The 24,940-nt window shown below is 38.1% G+C and overlaps 1 protein-coding gene across 3 annotated transcripts in view; it reads right to left on the reverse strand.

The window, feature by feature from the left end:
- Nucleotides 1–24,940, reverse strand: part of LOC137257768 (solute carrier family 12 member 4-like) — a 160,742-nt gene that overhangs the window by 24,181 nt on the left and 111,621 nt on the right. For all 3 annotated transcript variants that reach the window (XM_067795193.1, XM_067795192.1, XM_067795191.1), the window contains 5 exons: nt 13,681–13,791; nt 6,137–6,283; nt 4,833–5,018; nt 3,661–3,872; nt 590–795 (listed from right to left, as the gene is read on the reverse strand). In XM_067795193.1, coding sequence (XP_067651294.1) covers nt 590–795; nt 3,661–3,872; nt 4,833–5,018; nt 6,137–6,283; nt 13,681–13,791 — 862 coding nt within the window. The remainder of the gene's footprint in view (nt 1–589; nt 796–3,660; nt 3,873–4,832; nt 5,019–6,136; nt 6,284–13,680; nt 13,792–24,940) is intronic.

The raw sequence follows: 24,940 nt of genomic DNA on the forward strand, positions 1-24,940 counted from the left end.
CAACGTTGAGTCCGTATGCCAGTGTCTCTATACTGAATCATAACCACAACATTTGGTTCTGGATTCACTGGTGCAACTTATCAGTGCATTCATATGTTACATGTTGTCCACTTACATCCCAACTTACATCATCTTGTTGATTTTGTAAACAAACTTGGTGCTGTCTGAACAAATCCTGACAGCATTTATTTTGAAGACTTTAAACACTTCTGCTTCCATGCTTGGGAATGCCATATGGAGACTCTTGGATGAGTGCAGCATTAAACAACAAACTGTTTGATTACCAGTTTTCTTGTCTTTACATGTCCTTGAGCATATCTAATATCCTCAATTCTTGCAACAATGATTAGACCAATTTTAAGGCAGACGGAGTATATTTCTCATCCTATTTCCTCCCTTAGACAACCACTGTTAAGTTGCCAACCTCAACTTTAAATGTATTTTCTATTTTCTGATGCAAGCAAGTAATACCTTTAGACAGGTAAAACAAGACAAATAGCTCTGCCATGTAGAGTCCTGAGAGTAACAAAAGCAAAAGTTGTGTCAGCCAATTCAGGAAAGGTCAAGTGTTTCAACAAAATATATTTACCTATGAATTTCCCACTTGCAATGCCAGGAATACCCTTAAGTTGATGGACTTCGTGTTTGTTGTAGTACTCGCACGCATCACCAGTGTTGTTGTTCACGCCACAGTAGTTGTGGTAGATGGAGCTGGAAATGTTTTTCTCACAGAAGAAGGTTCCGTTCACCATAACAGAATCACTTGTCAGCAGTCGATCTCCAAGAACACATATACTGTTGGCAGAAGATATACACAATTTATCACATGGTATGAATAGAGTGAGTGAGCGAGTTTGCTTTTCAGCTGCTTTCAGCAATATTCCAGCAATATCATGGTGGGAGACACCAGAAATAGGCTTCAGATATTGTACACATGTGGGGAATCAAACCAGGGTCTTCGATATGAAGTGCAAACACTTTAACCACTGACCCACACAGTCTGCATAGGTGACAGATGGAACATAATGAGGGTTAAGTAAGAAATATGACTCCATACAATGAAATGGGAAGCTTTCGATGAGTAGACCACATTTGTCCTCTGTTGGGCATCTTGACCTTTCTGTGGACATGCACCCAGTCTGTTGACCCTGATGTAGATGTGCACCCAGTCAACACATGTACTGGACTCATTTAACCAGTCCCACAGGACACTGTAAATGTTTGTTTTATTTCAGTCTGGTGATTAAATTAGCAACAATGTCAGGGCTTTGGGAATAACAATTAGTTCTTTATTGCTGCTATCTGTTATGTACATCAGACAATGTTGTATCCAAATTATGTTTGTTATCATGAACAGAAACATTTATGGGAGGGTAGAAATGGTGTTTTTACAGACAAATGGCCCCATCTGTGGCATCCAAACCTTAACGTATCTATAACTAGCTTGAAACATGTGAATTAGCCATGATGGATTAGAACTAGTGTGTTATTAGGGGCTGTGTATTGTATATGTTGGACACTCTTTTACCCTTATGTGGTTTCCCAATCATGCTGAAAAACTCACAATAACTTAATAACAGGAAAAAAGGAACAATGTGTCAGCAACAAGAGAAGAAACAACTTTCGTGTCAGGGCAATTACATGCACTTTCTTATTTAAAAAGAAGACAGGTGAATAGTCTGAAATAGTCACTTTCCAAGTCTTAAAACACACCATCAATATTTTACAAACTGTACAAATAACTAAGTCTGATGCAATGTTTGCTCTTATCTCTGAAAAGCTGCAGGCCTTGAGGACAAACAATTGAATGTTTTTGGTCCTGTAATTTAATATGACCTGCAGAAAACAAATGCTGAAGGTCCAACTGGTTTTCAGTTGGCCTTGGGCCTAAGGACCAATGTTCATTTTGAAAGCCAGTCTGATTGAGTTAAAATGGAGGGTGATGGAGTAGTGAAGATGTTAAAGTGTTTGCTTGTCAAGCCGAAGACCTGGGTTTAATTAAATATGTAAAATGAGTGAAGCCCATCTCTGGAGTCCCCTGACATGATACTGCTGGAATATTGCTAAAAGTAGTGTAAAACTAAAATCACTCACTAACTCCCTCATTGGTGACATTAATAATTAACTCTTAAAGCTTGATTTGCTTCACAAATCAAGGCATGTTCTCATGCTGACGTGGAGCATGCAACAGACCCTTACGTCTTGGAATGTACAGTTAAGACAGCTCTGACAAGCTCTGACAACCTGTATCATAAATGGATTAATGTATGGTCTGAAGGATTTGTGAAAACAACTAATGACAGCCCTGTATAAACATGTAAACTACTGTGCAAGCACATGCAAGGAAAGGTGGACTATTGGGTTTCTGAGTTAGAAACAATCCAAGTGTCTCATGTTTGGAGTAACAGTTGATCAAATAGCACAGGGTTTTTTTCAACACAAGTCCAACCCGCAAACAGCATGCACCATAAGTATATGGTAAACTGTAAAAATATGCTAGGTCGTAACATAACAAACACTCTGTGAGTATGCCTTATAATGCAGCTTCTAGCAACATACCAGCTATATCGTGGCAGGGGGACTCCACAAATGGACTTCACACATTTTTTTCCATGTGGGAAATAGAACCGGGGATATTGTCACGATGAACCAAAGCTTTAACCACAAGGCTACCCAACCACCCCACAAATGCTTTGTGGATCGCAAACCTGTTTACAGTCATGTCACAGTATCAATCACTTGTTTGTGATTCCAGATCAGATCAATTTGAGGTTGCTGCACTGCAGAATACACATACAGCATTAAAGAAAGAAAGAGAGATATGTTACACAAACCGTGTCGTGTATTACCTACTGGTTCACACTGCCACTGTGTGTCCGGTTTGAGAAATCATTAAAAAAATAATTACCCACCTTGAATCACAGAATAACTGCATGCAAGGGGTAAATGAAAGCTTTAAAAGTGTCTGGATATTTAATCATGGATTTATGGTTCACTCATGTCTAGGAGAAGCTAATGTCACAATGGACACTGAAGTGGTGTCTTGCCGCCTCACCAGGGAGACAATGCAATCTCCAGACTTCCTCTGATGGACATATTTGCCATGCATGAGTGATACAAACAGTACTATTGGGGCTTCCTCTACCAGTTCAGACAACCTACAGGTCATATCTACTACAGTTGTGAGCAAAGGAATTTGTCCTAGTCAGTAATGTTAAGTGAGTGAGTGAGTGAGTGAGTGCTTTTATGCTGCTTTTAGCAATATTCCAGCAATATCATGGTGGGGACACCAGAAATGGGCTTCACACATATGGTACCCATGTGGGGACTCGAACCCAGGTCTTCAGCGTAACGAGTGGATGCCTTAACCACTAGGCTACCCACTGCCCCTGCAGTCTCATTAAGGTGAATTGTCAAACATGTATTACACATGTGCATCACAGCTGCTCTCAACAACATCACACCCTGCAATCATTACAAACAGTATGGCCTAATATCAAAACTACTCCAACTGATAATATTATTGTTACTGTAGATCTACAAACTGGTGAAAATATCCTGAGCCTACAACATGAACAGTGTTGCAAGGAGTTTGTGTTGAGAAAAATGCCCAATAAATATTGTAGATATTCCAAAGTAAATCAATAACTTCATACTTACTCCACACTGCTGTCGGCATTGGAGGCGAAGATGCCCACGTAGATGGAGACTATCGATATGATGACACATGCCAGTGACAGAGCAGCAAACTTGCTGACAAACTTGACACCAATGAAAACTACAAATGCTAGGACCAACATAACTGCTGTTCCATATAATCTGTAACTATGGAATATATCCCCAAAAATGTCCATCGGAGGTGCCATGTAAGTCTGAAAAGGAGGTTATTGTTAAAGTAATTTTTAAACTATTAATATAAATGGTGGCAACATTCTGACGTGAAACCATGAGTGAGCTAGTTTAGTTTCCTGCCACATGAAGCAACATTCCAGCTTTATGGCAGCAGTCTGTAAATAATCAAGTCTGGACCAGACAATCCAGTGCTCAACAGCCAGTGTCAACCAAGTCAGTGAGTCTGACCACCTAATCCCATTAGTTGCCCCTTATAACAAACATGGGTTAGGCTGCAAAATGAAATTAAATGTTTCTCGGGCACATTTTTTTCAAAAGTGATGAGAGCTTTGGACTTTCTTTCTTTCAACTCTTGACAGAAAATATGTGATACGTGAGGAACACATTTTTATGTTTTTTCTCTCAGAAAAACAGCTTGGGAGGTTCTGTTTGAGTTCTAAATTCAGTCTCACTCTTTCTTACAGACACTCATTTTTATAGTGGACAAATGGATGATCTGGATGGGGAAAAGTCAAAGTTTTTTTTAAATAGCGATAAAAAAAGTGTCACAAATACAAGTGATGCACTGATGCCCGAGGAACATTTCATTTTTTTAAATCTAGCCTTTCTGAAGATTGATTCTAACCAAGATCTTCATGGGTTGCCACTCTAAACATGATCAAGATTATGTTAAAAGGATGATGTCATAAGGGACTGCAGCTCAATGGAAAATTTAGATTTTAACAACATTATAGATCATAGACAATTTTCTGATGATACATTCATTATTATACAAAGCACTGACGTAACAGTGGAAGCCTATGCTTATTAGATGTCCTCTGTTGGACATTTAACAACTGAGAAAAGTAACCTCCAGACCACAACATATCTTTCAAAAGCCAGATATCTGAACAAGACAATGTTTAGAAAAATGTCAGACATTACAACTGAGAACATATTAAATGATTGATGATGATGATGATGATGATGATGATGCTCACCACTAGTATCTCCACAGCACCAATGATGTACATGGAAGAAGCTACAGCTGTCCCAAGGTAGAACAGCACTCCTACAGCACCTCCAAACTCAGGTCCCAGGGCCCGAGAAATCATGAAGTAAGATCCTCCGGCAGGGACGACACCATTTGTGGCGATAGCACTCATTGAAATGGAGGTCAACAGTGTCTGAAAATAACAAGAAGTAAGGTTGAGGCAGAGGATATTAATACATCAGCCTTATTAATGTACACAAAAACATTCTAAATCATTTAGTTGTGAAATAGGTATTGAACAAAGCATTGATAGCACTGCCTGTATAAAATAGTTAGGAAAAGGGTACTAGGGGAGATAACTCACTTTTCAAACATGGAAGAGAAGGAATAAGTATTCAGACTTGAATTACATGAAGAGAAAGAATAATATCTTTAATTGTACGTCCTATCACCTTAACACGAGATTTTCAAGCCAAAGTCAGGTATTTGAGATCAGAAGCATACTATAACAACTGGATATTGACAAACATAGCAAGAGCTAATCTTGGCTTAAGATTCATGATCACAGCATTCTGCCGTGGCAAAGGGAAGCAACTCTGCACTGCCCTGGACAACAAATCGTGGTTAAGAGTGAGTGAAAGAGTGAGTGAGTTAAGTTCATGCTGAAAATAGCAATGTTCCAGTGATATCACTGTGGACGACACCAGATTGGTCTTAACATATTGTACCCATGTGGATAATCAACCACAGCACTTTAACCACTACACTACCCCACCGCCCCCTCTCCACCATGGTTTAGAAGTTCTTAAGGTTCAATGTGCAAATGAAACGACACACTGCCAACTACCATAGGAAGCTAAAAACACTGTTCAGGCTTCCCAGTAACCACCTGCAATGGAAAAATTCCTGGCTGGCCTGCATTTAATTATGGCATTTTGATAACAAAGAATAATTCTGACAGATCACAGATGAGTCTGTTCACAAAAAGGTGTCCTACTTCTTTCAAAGTAACTTCACTAGTATTACTTTTCAAGCTATTTTGTTATATGTACAGTTTCAAGGCATTCTTAAAGCTAAAATACAAGAATATAAAATGAATGATCTGTAGAATACAAACATTCAAAGTTTGCACAGATCTAATCATGTAAAGTGAGGGGGGTTGGTTTTACAGCACATAAAGCTATATTGGAGCAATATCCTGGTGGGTTACACACATAGAACCCATGTGGGAAATCAAACTTGGGTCATGGGCATGATGACCTAGGCTATCCCACCGTCCCTATCAAGTGATGAAGACATTGGTGTACTGACCGTCAGACAACTGATGAGGACCACGAAGAAAGACTCCATGGCACCTGCCATTCCCACAATCCATGTCATCCGCACAAACAGCAGGATGCCAAAGATATTCTGTATACATGGTAGATACACCCCTAGTACTGTCCCTAGGTTGGCTTTCTGAAACACAATATCACACTTGTATGAAGAGGATCTTGTGCTAAATACAACACATACCTTAGCATCATCACTCTGGAGATCAGATAAACACAATAAATTAATGTTAGAAAACAAAAATAACATGACAATTTCCACAAAAGTTCTTAAAAGAAATGTTTCAAAAAAAAAAAAAATTAATTATTACAATTATGCAAAAAATTACAGAAAACACTGTCTTATATGGGATAAGTGTTTAGAAGGCTTTATTTGAGCAACTCGCTGATCAGGAATGGTTTGCATATTTCATATATACAGTGAGATTATATAAAAGATGGACAGGAAGCAAATCGTACACACTGAAAGCTGGGTAAAGGTACAATCCTTGGAAAGATGAACACACTTAACATATGTATCTAAAATATTGATTGAATTTTTTTCGTTTTGTTGAACAGTCCCTTCAGGAATGATCACACAATGAAAACAGCAAATACTGGACTTACACATATGAATGGTTGATGAGGAAATACTAAGAATTATAAACCAGCAACTTATGTGATACATGGAGATACACTTGAAATCTGTCTCCAAGGGAGTGGATTTGTTTAATGCTGCACACAGATGTATTTCAGAAATTTTGTGGGTAGGGAAAAGAAAACAGATGTGATATCGCTTTATAATACAGTATCTGGCTACTTTATTTAAATTCAATACAAGATCACAGTCTGTAAGAAATGTTCATAAAAATTTCATACAGCTTATATTCTCTATGTTAAAAGAGTTGTAATTTTATATGTGGTGATAATAATGAATTATCTGGGAATATTATTTAATACTCAGTTTATAAGGTCAAGTTACAAAATACTCAGTTATCTGACAATATTAGTAACTACTCAGTTATATTATTATTAAATACTCAAGTATCTCATATTATTATTAAATACTCAATTATCTCATATTATTATTAAATACTCAATTATCTGATGATTTTATTCAATACTCAACCATATGGTAATGCTATTTGACAGTCAACTATTTGGTGATAACACTACACACTTAGTTATTTGGAGGTATTTTTTTTAAATTAACTTACTTGGAATAAGAAATATATTGCAGTCAAATGCTCTTCTCTGTCTCTCGCAAATCAACAACCTCCTCCACAGCTATGTTCACCATGTAACAACTTGCCTACTTCATCAATTCCCAAACAGCCCAACATTATTATTATGTCTGCAGGTATGAAACTACTACAACAAGAATTTGACACAGAAAGCATAAAAATACCCTGAATAAATAAATTATAAAAAAATAGGTTGCTTCAACTCATCTAGTTTCTGCCAAATTCAGTTTCAGGAGAAAAATATATCATCTATTTCTGGCGCAACACTATTAAGTGTTGAAACCTCCACAAATGATAAAAAAATTACAAAAACATTTGGTACTGAGAACACATTTTAAGGACACATGGCTTAAAACATTTTTTTGGGTACTTTTCTTTGGTGGCCTGCTTACTGCTATTAGTGGCACTGAATCTTCAATGGTTTCATAGACCTAAAAACATGTCTTTGAAATGTGTTGCACATGATGGTCAGGGGATGCAGACGTTTCCATGGAAACAGTACACTAGCTCATGATGCCTCAGTCTTTGAATTAGTTGTAAAATGGGTCAGACAGTACCCAGAATGCTTTATAAGGCCAAAGATTCTTCAACAGTTGAGACATGATAAAAAGTAACAGGGTTTAAGAGCTCTGGGAGAATGTCACTGAACTTTTTAGGGTCTGCATTTATAGCGTTGGGAACATTTGGGCAACGAAGAAACTTCTTTTACACATAATCTTAACAATGGTAGATATATGAATGTGTACAGCTACATCAAGCAGGTATTTTTTATCAACATCATGCCTAGCCTCGTACGTACGTACGTACATACATACATACATACATACATACATACATACATACATACATACATACATACATACATACATACATACATACATAAAAGCAAAATGGTTACCTAAAAAATAGCAAAACCATTTTCAGCACGAGAAAGGGGTGTCAGAAGTTTAGAAAACCAACACTTTGAAAGCTACATAACAAATGAAACACATCCCTTTAAAATCTCCCAGGCCTTCCATAGTGAGTAGCTATCCTAGTCTTTTTCCCCATTTCCATTAAAAACAACAAAAAAGCGATACTGTTAAAATATATATATTTTTTTATATCTATCAGCAATATATTGTCAAGATGTTTGGACATGTAACTGCACTGAAATATGGAGCACATCATAAAGTTCCAACATGAGAAATTGTGATACAATTTTGAAATATTTAACATGTGTTAATCTGATGCTTAAATCTACAAAGGTTTTAGTAACTATATAAATGAAAACACACACAAATGAAAACAATTCGTTTAGTAAGTGTAACGGTTAACTAACACACAACTTGCAAACTGTTCTATACCCTCTACAGCAGAACAGTCCCATTAGAACCTGGAAGTATATGAACTATGAACACTATATTCATCGTTTCAGTGAACTTCCATTGACATCTAAAGGAAAACAGAAAGATTACGTTATTCAAAACTAAAAAAATACTAGCTTGAAAACATCAAAATGTTAGAAATGATAAAACCAAGATACAACAGTGCTAACGTACGGATTCTTATCTTCGCACTTAGGAGTATTAGCCCTAATTTGAATGCATAACACTGAGTGAGCGAGCGAAAGGATTTAACACCCGTGACAAGATATCAGAATATTGTATTTTCTTGTGCACGTTGCATCCCTTCTTCCACTCAATTCTGGCGTAAAAGTTTCTGAAAATTACTATTTCGCATGTTAAGTGTTGTCCAAACTAAAACGAATCATTTCAGGTGAATGAGGAAATAACCAAAATGTCTAGTGAACATGACTGGACATGTTTTGGGCCTTATAAAAATTATCTTTTTATTACTTGACTGGAAATGACGGGATCAAGTGTCATACCATTACAACGTGGATATCTACAGGTTGAATACACTATGCCTTTCAGAAAATGGTCAAATGGAACATAAGTTATATGGCATTACACATCCTCAGTCACGTACAGGGTCTCTTCTCACGAAGCAACCTTTACTAAGATTAAATTTAACTTCCATATGTTAACACTGTCCTGCCTTAGTGAGTTATGATCACCTATTGTGCCTTGTCAAGAGAGGATGAATTTTCCAGCATGTTTTGGGAACTGAGTCAAATCTGAGATTCGGACTCATATTTTCAGGATGAGGTACTCAACAGCCACCAAGGCTTTGAGTCACATTTACATTTTTTCAGCCATATGCATTTTATGACTGTCCATTTATTAAGACTGACTTGGAGCAGTGAGTTTGATTTAATGCCCCTTTGAACAGAATTAACATTGTATCACAGTGAGTCACCATAGCGAGGGAGTAAAGCAGTAATGAAGATTTAGTTTGTTTAGACTTTGGTAAAACCTACAAGTCTGGGGACAACAATGCCAGAAAAACAACAGAGGTGAACCCTTCATCCCAAGGCCTAGATATTTGAAGTTTTCTTAGTGCTAAGATATTCATAAATTATTGTTCATGTATGGCATTTACTTCTACCTTAGCCCTAAGAGACTTTTGAATATCTGGGCCCTGGGTTCTAGCACGTCCAAGGGAAGCAACTCTGTACAGTCAATTGAAGAAGGAAAACTTCTGTGCCACCATGCTCATCCCAACTGACTTGGAAACCAACTTTAAAAGATTATCTACGTGAGGACAGTCGTGACCTTTTGGAAACAAGTTTTTGATTTCTGTGGGGAAATCTACAAGGGGAATATATGTCCTCAGCAAATTACTACGCCTAAAATAATCCATCTTGACTGCCAAGCAGTCAAACATTGGTGTAGCTAAAGAGCCAGTAGAGAGCTCTGATATCTTCACGTGATCCGGCCCAGAAGTCACTTTGTCCTTCACTGATGAAAGAGAACTCTCATGACATAGGCTACATCAGACAAGGCTAAGTAAGTTTTAAAGTTTTGAACAATTTTTTTGTTTGTTTTTCAACTACAAAAATAGACCTGTGATTGTCTGGATTCATTTATTGTTTGATTCTTCTTCAGACGACTGAAGATGTATTTAAAAAAAAAAAAAATCATTAGATTCAAATGCGATTTTTCTCTCTGAAGACCATGGAGACTCAGCCACCATGATGGTTCTAAGAAAACAGGAGGCTCCTCAATCATGATTGCAGTAAATAAGTTTCTGAAATCTTTTAAATTAGTCTGAAGAAGATTTTTGCATTGATTTCTCTCTGCACAGAAAATTGATAAAATTCAATCTTAGAAAACAAATATCAGGACCATCACAATGTCTAAGTGAAACAGTTGGATGCACATATCGGCATTTTTTCTCTTAAACATTTCCATTCCAATAAATACATTTACACTTTCCTATTGCACTGTCACTGTAAATTTCAGAGACTTGTCCAAGAAACACAATGGAAAAGCTTCACCAATATTGCCAACTTAATGCGTTTTTTATGCAACAGAATATAACCAAACCTTATGCTAACTCCAAAATTCTGTTTCATATAGGACTGTGAATCTCACTAAACACAGCAAGGCCATGATACAAGGCAGAATTACTTCACAGTCCATTAAAATTAAGTTCAAATTGTAGTGCCCTCACTGTATAAATTCCAGTTACCATCTGCTAGCACCAGCACTACTACAGAGGCCATACAGGTAAGCTTAGAAAGAATTGTGGATATATCTAAAGCGGACATATCAGATTTGTGAATATATCTGATGATTTCATATCAACTATGCTACCAAGCATAATAAGAAAATATTAGCATACAAAATGATGTCATTATCATTGATGATCTTGCATGAGTAATTTGTCACATCACTGGAACATCCTTGTTGGTCTAGGAGAGGAAAGTCTTTTCCAGATTCCTCATAGGTTACCTTGGTGACCAGTATAGTATGGGTTGTTGGGTCCAAATTTCAACCAATATTCCCCAAGGGGTCACCATGGCAACCTGTATGGTATGGGTTGCTAGGTAAATTTTCCACAAGATTCCCACCTTGGCAACACGTATAGTGTGCTTAACTGGTTATTATTTCTAGCTGATTACCTACATATCCTAACCGTGTTGCAACAATATTTGGTTGAATCTTTACAAAAAATGAGTAATGTAGTTTTCATCATGTTACACAATACATAAAATATAGCAGTTTGACTGTGAGAACTTCTTTGTGAACATGGAGAAGCTGTAATCATGAATTATCCAATTAGAAATGAACATAAATATGCAACAACATTTTTATTCCATGCAAAGTATGCATCACTGGCAGTAATGATCTTACTGAAAGAAATGTCTGATTAATACGTTATGGACAACATTTACACTTCTAATCTTCTATCAAAGATGGTCAACTGGCTCTATGTCTACTGGAGTGCTCGAGAGAGACTGAGGGAAATCAAGGTTTTTCAAACAATGGCAGTATTTAAGTCATTTCTAATTGTATTTCAGTGTATCAGTGTCGTGAATTAATTATTACAGTGATAAAACCAACATTGCCATTGTTTGAGAGACCTGTGCACAAAAACAGATCCTGCTTGAAGCCACTGCTACCAGAGAATGTAATTAACTGTGGCTGAAAATTTTCCCATTCTACAAAAATATCATACGTTTTTAAATTCAAAATATTTATCTCAGCTACATTAAAATATATAGTGGAGGTAATTTGGAACACATCTACAACAACCAGCTGAATGTAAAAAACATAATTCATTAAAGTTTCAATGTCAGGAAATTGCTTCACTGAGAAAGCCTTCATAATCATTAAGCATACAAACTAATGTATTATTCAGTAAACTATGAGTGATCACTTCAAGACAATAAGGAAATATCCACATATAAAACATACTCCAAGACGAGAGTCACTTTGTAATGTAGAACCAGTAATTTTAAAACATTTCTCTTATATACCTTCCAGTCAATAATAACCTAAAACTATCTTTCATGATAAGGCTTTAAGCAAGTACTCAGTCCCAGATTCAAGGAGTAAGTTTAGTTTGTGGAACTATTAGCAATATGCCCGGAGACACCAGAAATAGCCTTCACAATCTGGGGATTTGAACCTGTGTCTATGGCATGACAAGCAAACATTTTAACCACTAGGCTACCACACTGTCACAATGGATTCATGGGTAGAGGCTGTGACAGCTGGAAACTGTTTAGGTCACGTTGACTTTCATAATCAGCTGGTACGTGTCAGTAAGTTGAGGCTTAATCTGATTTTGACGTTACTATTACGTAGATTGGGAAGTGGTGAAAAAACCAGATTACATAGCAACACCAATCTGAGCATAAGAATAAGTCTGAATCAGATACCCGCCCCGAGACAACAGGATCTGTATTTGTGTTGAACACTAGTTACATCATTTTCAGCTCAAGCAAGGTAAGATGGGAAAGGCAAAACAAATAAATCTAACAAAATACTTACTTTGGTCTACAATATATCCAGACAGTAATAAAAGGGGAAAGAGAGAAAATGGACAAAATAAATTAAATGGAACACAAACTGGATAGACAGAGAAATAAACAAATATCAAGGAAACCCCTATCCCAGATTTGAATAAACTTCAGCACGTAAGTAGATGTAAAATAAGAAATATACTAAACTATTAAAAATGTGTGTACTTTGAGGTGCTTTGAAAACAGATTGTAGAGATCACGGTACAAAAAAAACAAACACTTTAAAATCTTTAAGAAATGTAGACAATACTAATCACCACAATAACTAGGACCTTGATTTTGAAGCTCTCTTAGCGCTAAGACAGTTGTAAGTTGATGTTAATGTATGGCACTTATGACTATCTTAGCATTAAAAGAGCTTTGAGAATCCAGTCCCTGATTTTAACACATGCACTGTCTTTAAGAAGAAATTATTGCATACAGTTAACTATGATTATAATGAGACTGCTCAAAACAAACTGACAGATTTTTATTTCATGTTGAACAATATGTCCTGTCCCATCCACTCAATGTATGTTCCAGTTGAAATGCACATAAAGAACCATAAGCTATTTGTTATAATCATAGTTTACTGTACATTATAACTTCTAAACATCTTATAGAACTTCCTAATAAACTATTTAACTGAGAAATAAATGATTAGAACAATCATCTTACATTGTACATGTGAATTTCTGAAGCAGTAACACCAATAGAGAAGAACATAATTCCGATACATTTATGAAACATGGCTTTGTGAACAGTTGTCCTTAGAAATCATAATTCTCATTCCAGATAAATTAAAACACACAAGCTACAGAACCTGAGTAAAATCGACACACACTGTCAAGTACCTCCAAGATAAACGAAACAAACACATATATCATATGAGACAGGGATATTTACCTGTTGGCCCTTTCCTTTTTCCACGTCATTAGGATTGGGTGTAATGCCAGCTTGGTAGTTGGCAATACGGTTAATGATTTGTGAGATTTTACCCTGATGTTGCAAGTCATCCTGAAACAGACAAAAATGAATGCTATATCTTGACTATAATGGTTTTTTTTGACAAAATGAATGGTTTTATCAGTCATGACACTGCTGGTGTTTAAGAACATGTTACCCTCATGGATTCTGGTTATCCATGCTTGTATTAAGAGGTGATGAAAGGGAAAGGGTGGTCAGGCTTGCTGACTTGATAGATACATGTCACCAAATCCCAGTTGCTTAGATCGATGCTCATGCTGTTGGTCACTGGGTTATCTAGTTCAGACACGGGTATTTATACACTGCCATACCCATGATGATCTGGGATAGAGTTGGTCTTCAACAACCCATGCTTGTCTTAAGAGACGACCAACGGGACTGGATGGTCAGGCTTGCTGACTTGATAGATACATGTCACCAAATCCCAGTTGCTTAGATCGATGCTCATGCTGTTGGTCACTGGGTTATCTAGTTCAGACACAGGTATTTATACACTGCCATACCCATGATGATCTGGGATAGAGTTGGTCTTCAACAACCCATGCTTGTCTTAAGAGACGACCAACGGGACTGGATGGTCAGGCTTGCTGACTTGATAGATACATGTCACCAAATCCCAGTTGCTTAGATCGATGCTCATGCTGTTGGTCACTGGGTTATCTAGTTCAGACACAGGTATTTATACACTGCCATACCCATGATGATCTGGGTTAGAGTTGGTCTTCAACAACCCATGCTTGTCTTAAGAGGCGACCAACGGGAAAGGGTGGTCAGGCTTGCTGACTTGATAGATACATGTCACCAAATCCCAGTTGCTTAGATTGATGCTCATGCTGTTGGTCACTGGGTTATCTAGTTCAGACACGGGTATTTATACACTGCCATACCCATGATGATCTGGGTTAGAGTTGGTCTTCAACAACCCATGCTTGTCTTAAGAGGCGACCAACGGGACTGGATGGTCAGGCTCACAGACTTGGTTGACACATGTCACTGTATCCCAATTGCTTAGATCGATGCTCGTGCTGTTGGTCACTGGGTTATCTAGTTCAGACACAGGTATTTATACACTGCCATACCCATGATGATCTGGGTTAGAGTTGGTCTTCAACAACCCATGCTTGTCTTAAGAGGCGACCAACGGGAAAGGGTGGTCAGGCTTGCTGACTTGATAGATACATGTCACCAAATCCCAGTTGCTTAGATCGATGCTCATGCTGTTGGTCACTGGGTTATCTAGTTCAGACACGGGTATTTATACACTGCCATACCCATGATGATCTGGGTTAGAGTTGGTCTTCAACAACCCATGCTTGTCTTAAGAGGCGACCAACGGGACTGGATGGTCAGGCTCACAGACTTGGTTGACACATGTCACTGTATCCCAATTGCTTAGATCAATGCTCGTGCTGTTGGTCACTGGGTTATCTAGTTCAGACACAGGTATTTATACACTGCCATACCCATGATGATCTGGGTTAGAGTTGGTCTTCAACAACCCATGCTTGTCTTAAGAGGCGACCAACGGGAAAGGGTGGTCAGGCTTGCTGACTTGATAGATACATGTCACCAAATCCCAGTTGCTTAGATCGATGCTCATGCTGTTGGTCACTGGGTTATCTAGTTCAGACACAGGTATTTATACACTGCCATACCCATGATGATCTGGGATAGAGTTGGTCTTCAACAACCCATGCTTGTCTTAAGAGGCGACCAACGGGAAAGGGTGGTCAGGCTTGCTAACTTGATAGATACATGTCACCAAATCCCAGTTGCTTAGATCGATGCTCATGCTGTTGGTCACTGGGTTATCTAGTTCAGACACGGGTATTTATACACTGCTATACCCATGATGATCTGGGATAGAGTTGGTCTTCAACAACCCATGCTTGTCTTAAGAGACGACCAACAGGACTGGATGGTCAGGCTTGCTGACTTGATAGATACATGTCACCAAATCCCAGTTGCTTAGATCGATGCTCATGCTGTTGGTCACTGGGTTATCTAGTTCAGACACGGGTATTTATACACTGCCATACCCATGATGATCTGGGTTAGAGTTGGTCTTCAACAACCCATGCTTGTCTTAAGAGGCGACCAACGGGAAAGGGTGGTCAGGCTTGCTAACTTGATAGATACATGTCACCAAATCCCAGTTGCTTAGATCGATGCTCATGCTGTTGGTCACTGGGTTATCTAGTTCAGACACGGGTATTTATACACTGCCATACCCATGATGATCTGGGATAGAGTTGGTCTTCAACAACCCATGCTTGTCTTAAGAGACGACCAACAGGACTGGATGGTCAGGCTTGCTGACTTGATAGATACATGTCACCAAATCCCAGTTGCTTAGATCGATGCTCATGCTGTTGGTCACTGGGTTATCTAGTTCAGACACGGGTATTTATACACTGCCATACCCATGATGATCTGGGTTAGAGTTGATCTTCAACAACCCATGCTTGTCTTAAGAGACGACCAACGGGACTGGATGGTCAGGCTCACAGACTTGGTTGACACATGTCACTGTATCCCAATTGTGTAGATCAATACTTATGCTGTTGATGACTGGATTGTAAAGTCCAGACTTATTTACAGACCCATGCCATAAAGCTGGAATACTGCCAAGACCAGCCTTAAAGAACAAACAAAACAAATGTGAACCTGCTCAATCATGAACACCTTAAGTGATCACAGTCACATTTCAAATATCTTGTGTACCACTTTGACATGTTTTTTCAAGGCCATTGCATTGCACAATATTATCCCATCACTCAGAAGCATGCTGAAAGAGTAACATTATTCTCATTTTCAATTCCCTTGGATGGTTTCAGCACAGTATTGTCATCAATAAATGACAAGTCTTTATGATAGAGTCGTCTTTTATAACTTATTACAATGTTCTGCTGTTCTCGTTTTCAAGAAAACCCCAAATGTTATTAAGCATCTGAATACAAGGACATGTACGATGAACACTGTTCACTGCAATCCGTACTGAATTTTTCTAGTTCACAACATGATTAACCTAAACACAATATTATATTTCCGATGACGTGAATATGTACGGTCACTGGGCAACATTTTTTTATAGGAGTCACAGATAACATCAAGGTTTAACAGAAAACACAGTATCATGATGACTGTTATAGAAAGTATGGCTGCACATGAATTAAGTCAAAGATATGCTATTACTATGCTATACAACAATAACAAAACAAACCCTCTCCAAATACCTCTGAAAATCTGATTTTAAAACATAATATCGTTGTCTTGGTGATAAAAATAAAACTGTCTGAAACAAAATCAATGCTCATGCTCTTGATCACTGGATTGTCTGTTCCAGATTTGATTATTTACAGACTGCTGCCACATAACTGGAATAATGATGCGTGCAACATAAAACAAACTCACTCACTCCGGAACACAATAAAAGAAAGTCAAATTTCTGTCGTAGGAACATTTTGAGACACCTTCAATATGTTTCTGAGATTTTAGAACTTTGATCTTCAGAGCTGGCCAACATACAGTGAGTGTACATGTTCATCATGCCTCCTGATTCTATCACAGATTGTAGCAGGCATGAAGTATAGACAGAAGCCACTGGACTGAACTCCCACCAGGACTGTGAAAGACCTGTACAACAGCCACCATGATTGATGCACCAGTACCATGTAATAAAGCAGCCAGCAGACAGCCATTAAGACCAACTGATCCTTCTGTTAGCTACTGTTTAATTCAAACATGCAGAACTGGGGACCTGCACTGTTCATGTGCTGAGTATTCGAGAGACCAGAACCAGAGGATTCTTGGTTAAGACAATGTGTTGCTGGTGAAAGCACTAAACTGTTCTCAATAGCCTGAAAACTGCTTGAAACTCATCACTGATCGTCACACACTCCTAATGTTTACAATAACATGTATACAATATGGATGGCTGCATGATTTAATTCAAAGCATTTGATTTATTTTCAGTTCTGCTACATTTACACTTCAGATTTCAGAATCAGCCATAATCAAGGAGCATGTAAAACATGGCAACAAGACAGCCAGGATCACACGAGTCGCTCTTGAATCTAGCATGATCATGTGAGAGTGATATAGTTTTGACCTGTTTTAGTAATATTCAAGCAGTATCACATCAGGGGACTCCAGAAATGGGCTTTACATATTGTATACCTTGTGGAGAATCAAACCCAGATGTTTGGTATGATGAGAGATGCTTTAACCACTAGGTTACCCCACAAACCCAATGATAAGCCACTGAGACAGCAAACATGACAAGTGCCATAAAGAGGAAGTAAGTGAGTTAATTATTTGTTTTTTCACTGATTTGAATAGCATTCTGCTTACATCAGTAACTTAAAGTAAACTATGAGCAAGTATATTGAGCTGATGAACCCAGAAATTTAGTGTGGGTAAACTGGGATTTGAACCCATAGTCACTGGGTTCTGGCATCCCCAAGGGACATAACTCTGCACAAGATAATGTGGTATCTCGGATGAACGCGCCTCGCATACAGGACACAACATGACAAGTCTAGGTATCAAAAGTGCAGTCTGCTCTTTCTACATTCCAATCAACCACTTTCTAACACAGGGTTCTGGCATTTCCAAGGGACACAACTCTGCCAAGTAAGTTGTGGTTGCTCCGATGACTTGGACCCGCATGCCCCTAGAGCTGACATATCAGCTGAAGGTAACAAGTACAGCCTGCTGTACTCCACTCCAAACAACCACTTTCTCCCACTCCCAGTTACATAGGAGTGTGTTTAGCTGGTGACGCTGTGCAAGCCGTCACTGTTTACACATGACCATGACTGTGACCTAGCACTTTTGTATGCAAGGTCATCTGGATAGTTTTGAAATCTTAGTATCCCAGCTTCTTCAATCTGCTCCCTTACTTACATCTTTGAAGATAAACGTCTTGCTTATTTTAACTTATGTGTTATTGAGTAACCACTGCTTCATAAATATATATGGAAGTATCAAATGCGCAATAGTGCCTTGCAGTGATCAGTTATAACCATCTCTAAATCTTAAAAAACCTGAACAGGTCAGGAGTATAATGAGAAAAAAATAAATAAATAAAATGCATTTCTTTAAAATTGTACTGTTTCAGCCATGGTAGATACGAAAAAGCTTTACAATTCTAGATATTAATAAACAATTATAATGAACATTACATATTTTCTGTAATTTGTCACCATGTCACCATGAAAACTACATAAGATGGTCAATATGTTAAGTTTCTTTACATCTTGGTTCTCTGTGAAATAAGTCAGTCATACCCATGTTTAGATTTCCTTTAGTTCACTAAGTACTTAGACCATCGTACTGACAACCAGGTTTCCCCTGTGTTAGTTCATTATGTAATCAAACCACCTTGACACTAGCACATTACCAATATGTCTTAGTGCTCTGAGTAAAAGTTATATCATTATGTGTGTCATGTCATAGTTCACTATGTGACAAGACAGTCATATCAATATGTGTGTCATGTTTTAGTTCACAATGTGATAAGATGGTCATATCAATATGTGTGTCATGTTTTAGTTCACAATGTGATAAGATGGTCATATCAATATGTGTGTCCTGTTTTAGTTCACAATGTGATAAGATGGTCATATCAATATGTGTGTCATGTTTTAGTTCACAATGTGATAAGATGGTCATATCAATATGTGTGTCATGTTTTAGTTCACAATGTGATAAGATGGTCATATCAATATGTGTGTCATGTTTTAGTTCACAATGTGATAAGATGGTCATATCAATATGTGTGTCCTGTTTTAGTTCACAATGTGATAAGATGGTCATATCAATATGTGTGTCATGTTTTAGTGCACAATGTGATGACAGTCATATCAATATGTGTGTCATGTTTTAGTGCACAATGTGATGACAGTCATATCAATATGTGTGTCATGTTTTAGTGCACAATGTGATGACAGTCATATCAATATGTGTGTCATGTTTTAGGTCACAATGTGATGACAGTCATATCAATATGTGTGTCATGTTTTAGGTCACAATGTGATGACAGTCATATCAATATGTGTGTCATGTTTTAGTTCACAATGTGATGACAGTCATATCAATATGTGTGTCATGTTTTAGTGCACGATGTGATGACAGTCATATCAATATGTGTGTCATGTTTTAGTGCACGATGTGATGACAGTCATATCAATATGTGTGTCATGTTTTAGTTCACGATGTGATGACAGTCATATCAATATGTGTGTCATGTTTTAGTGCACAATGTGATGACAGTCATATCAATATGTGTGTCATGTTTTAGGTCACAATGTGATGACAGTCATATCAATATGTGTGTCATGTTTTAGTTCACGATGTGATGACAGTCATATCAATATGTGTGTCATGTTTTAGTGCACGATGTGATGACAGTCATATCAATATGTGTGTCATGTTTTAGTGCACGATGTGATGACAGTCATATCAATATGTGTGTCATGTTTTAGTGCACGATGTGATGACAGTCATATCAATATGTGTGTCATGTTTTAGTGCACGATGTGATGACAGTCATATCAATATGTGTGTCATGTTTTAGTGCACGATGTGATGACAGTCATATCAATATGTGTGTCATGTTTTAGTTCACTATGTGACAAGACAGTCATATCAATATGTGTGTCATGTTTTAGTTCACAATGTGATAAGATGGTCATATCAATATGTGTGTCATGTTTTAGTGCACGATGTGATGACAGTCATATCAATATGTGTGTCCTGTTTTAGTTCACTATGTGACAAGACAGTCATATCAATATGTGTGTCATGTTTTAGTTCACAATGTGATAAGATGGTCATATCAATATGTGTGTCATGTTTTAGTGCACGATGTGATGACAGTCATATCAATATGTGTGTCATGTTTTAGTTCACTATGTGACAAGACAGTCATATCAATATGTGTGTCATGTTTTAGTGCACAATGTGATGACAGTCATATCAATATGTGTGTCATGTTTTAGTTCACAATGTGATAAGATGGTCATATCAATATGTGTGTCCTGTTTTAGTTCACAATGTGATAAGACAGTCATACCAATAAGTATGTCATTTTTTAGTTCAGTATGCGATAAGACCAACACACCAACATGCAGTTTAACTTCACATTCTTTGTTTATTTAGTCATAACATGATCATAATCCAGTCAGTTTGTCTGTTAACAGGGGTGCAGTCAATTCCTCATTCCTCTACGCTTCCAGTTCCAGAAACGTTCTTGTGTTACAGAAAGAGCAGGTCTTACAGGTGTTCCAGTGTTGACCTTGGTAGGCATACACAAGCGAAGTCAGATTCAGTTAAAGTAGTTGTCGCTTTCATCATTGTAGAGCCTGACTTTGTTGAAAAAACATTGTGGTTGTATATTTAGAGATATTCTACCCCCCACTAAGGGCTTACTGCTGTTGAGTGCTGTCTCACCTGTCTGGCTGGTTGCTTGGAAGACGTAATTAGAAAAGGTAGGCTTTTTCTTCAAGGTTTATTGGAGGTGATCTTGGTACACAAAGGTTAGAGAAAATGTGCTTCTCAGACAGAAAAGACTCTTATCAAACGTTTTTGACAAAATAATAAGTTATGAATGAAAGGGTACAAATTCTTTCTCCTCACCAACACCACATTGCTAATTATTTTAAGTTTAGTTTCCCTGTAATGGTTAAGTGAGTGAGTGTGTATGGATTTATCACACTTTTAACAATATCTCTGCAATACTTAATAATGGTGATGGACACCAGAAATAGACTTCACACATTGTACTTATGAGGGGAACTGAACACAGGTATTCAGTATGATGAGCAAACACTTTAACTAGTGGACTACCTACGTGGGGGAATCACATCCGAGTCTTCACTGTGAGGAGTGAATGCTTTAATCGCAAGTCTACTATACCACCTTGCAATGGTTGAGAGTCATTATAGCATGCATCAGCAATACAGTTGCAAAGACAGCTGGCGCTCTGTAGATCCATCCTCTCACTTTTTCTGCATAACATTTTAACAGCTGTTATCCAATACATACTACACTTTCTGTCAAACGAGGTTTCAGACTTGTAAAACATTAAAACCAAAGCATAATCCAGACAAGCATCTTTGATTTTTGACAAACTCTTTTCAAACTCTTGAAGAGACATCAAAGTGTAGTATTTGACAAAAATAATGAGCAGAATTCTGTCTATTCCCCGTCCTGATAAGATCCATCAGCAATTCCTCCTGGTCCTCTACATCAGCCCTCACCAAAACCAGCCTTCTCATCTTACTCTCATTACAGGTACAACAGCCAGACTTACTGGGGATACAGACAATGATCTGGCAATAGCATCTCCTGGGATGCATAATTTCAAAGCTGATTCATAACCTTCTATATCCTTATCCTCAAAAAGAAAACAGTTAACTAACAGAATACATTTAAATAACACTTTTGTAGATGAGTTGTGTATTAAGGATGCTTCTGACAGCATTTCAGTTGCGTCTGCTCAACATGGAAGGGAACCTCAAAGTGACTTGTTGCCATGTTGGTGAAATCTACTAGCACAGTCACAGCAAGAATCATAATTTGAGTGGATAAGGAATTAAGGAATTTAACCCATGATGACAGGATCCTGACCACAGAGTGAGTGAGTGAGTGAGTGAGTGAGTGAGTGAGTGAGTGAGTGAGTGAACACTATTCCTGCCATCATGGTGGGGACACCAGAAATGGGCTTCACACATTGTAACCATGGGGGTAACTGAACCCAGGTCTTCGGTATAAAGGGCAAACACTTGCAGGGGGATGGATGAAGTTGCAGTTATATAATGATATTCCAAGGAACCATCGTTTGCCTGCATATACTATCTCACACATTCCTAATTAAGAATATCTAAAGGGGTACTTCAAAATGGTGAGACACACCATAAACCAAAGAGGTCATGTGTTGTCCTCCATTACATCAAAGTCACATGACAGAATCATATGAGAGATACAAAACCTAGCCAATTTTCCTAATTTGAGAGTTGGGAGGGTGTGATCATGTCCCCCTGATCCAGCTGTGTTAATCAATCACAGGAACTATGCTGTGTTGTGGTGGCCAAGTCAACTCTCAACACGTCTGACCCGCTGTCTGGCTGTAAGGAATAACACATTCTGACCAAGAACCAGAGACGCAACGATGGGACTACAATACGTCTAGTCCAGGTCAACGTGTCATTGAATAAATGGGGACATCACAACGCTGTCTGCTCCACTGGGGTAGGATGTGTATACTTCAAACATGTTGGGAGAATCAAATCATGGGCTGATGCTAATTGAGGTATTACGTGCAGTCAAAAATATTTTACTTGCTTCAGGAGGTCTTGGTTTTGGATATCATGATGACTTCTGCTCACTGTAGTTTTATATACATACATGATGCTAATTGACATTAATGATTGGTTATCATATCTGTACAATCAATATCACAGTTCACTGACACTCTCTCCTCCATATAGTGACTTAAAAGCTTAACTTACTCATTCACTAAACAATGGAAGGTCATCCAGAAATAGCAATCATGGCTGAAACACTGAAGTAGAGGTGTCTCCTATTTTAAACACTATAACTGACGTGACTCTCACTTCATATTAAATGACCACACTGTAAAACCTTACAGATGTGTCCAACAATACTTTCAGTTAAACAGTGATTAAGAACAAAACTAGAAAACTGATTCAAGAGTGTTCTGGTTATGTGTTGTGGTACCAATTTGTTTGTGGCTTTCTGTAGCTATAATAGTAGAAAACAAATACAGGTATATAAGACAAAGTATTTTGAACCCTTACATCTAAAACAACCTATCACATATATGTGGTGAGAAGTCTGTGGAGGAGAGTGAACACCAAGTGTTAGTGGGTGACTGAGAGAGTTTACTTTCCACTATCTTTAGGAATATTCCAACAATATCATGGCAGGTGACACCAGAAATGGGCTTCACACTTCATACCCATTTGGGGAATTGAACCCAGGTCTCCGGCATGACGAGCAAACACTTTAACCACTAGGCTACCCCACCATCCCTTAGCACAAGGAGTTTAGATGAGGTGAAACAGGGTTTCACAATGCGTGAGTCTGTCTGAGTGATCTTCACCTTCCATGTGAAACAAAACAAAACAAATATCACTGGCTGTTGATGGAAAATGAATCTGAGATAATACAACAAGCTCAAGTCTGCTGGCAGCTAACACAGGTGTGATTAGTCATTGGATCTTCACAGGTCACATGTGCAGATATAGTCGTAAGTGTATATAGGGGTGTGATGCTAAGATGTCAGGCTTGTGATCCAGCAAGTTTGAGATGTCGGGATCGGGCCCATCTGTGACCAGGTGTAAAACCCTTGGAGTCAACTTTGTGTGCAGACTCTTTCAGTATTGTCGCAACCTGTAGTATCCACAGCCCTGTGCGTTTAAAAGAACCCTGAAAAATCCATTGGTATATGACCAGATGGTGGCACACACCTTGTCGCAGGTACAGCAACATGCAGTATACATGGACAAAGTCTCAGACCACACAGCTGTATCTCGTTAGGATGGGAAAGACACATTGATTCAGTATGCTTTGCATCTGCAAGATTTGGATGTTCCACAGGGAGTTGAGATTGGTTGTTGTACTGAAGAGATTGACATCCAATGATTGAGGGAAAAACAAAGAAGCACTTTGGGCATGAAGGTGGGATGGACATAGTGTATATGAGTAACCAAATAACAATGATACTATTTTCTACCAGCATCCTGTTCCAAAACCATGGCTTTCTTCCAATACAAGTAGGAATGAAAAGTTTCTTCAAGATCTGACCCATTTAACAAGAAATCCATTTGTTTCCCAAAGCATAACACAATTTTGCTGCAGAATCTGGAGGGCCAACATCATCATGGGTAAGTTGGTCAGGGCCAAGCTGACCAGTGCTTGGACTGCCGTCCATCAGTTGATGACAGATGATGAAGTAAAGAATGACTGATCAGTTAATAAAGGTTTTGCACTGCTGTAAATGAGAGACGCTGTTAGGTCGTCTCCATGAAAATTATTTAACCTTTTCTCATAGGTATTCCTTAAAAAAACAGTCCCTCTGTCCGAAAGAAACAATGAAGAGTGACTCTGTCCAATCTATTCCTATACAAATTTTGTCTGCGCTATATTCACA

This window comes from Haliotis asinina, chromosome 12 (assembly GCF_037392515.1).
Source record: "Haliotis asinina isolate JCU_RB_2024 chromosome 12, JCU_Hal_asi_v2, whole genome shotgun sequence".
Classification (NCBI taxonomy): Eukaryota; Metazoa; Mollusca; class Gastropoda; order Lepetellida; family Haliotidae; genus Haliotis; species Haliotis asinina.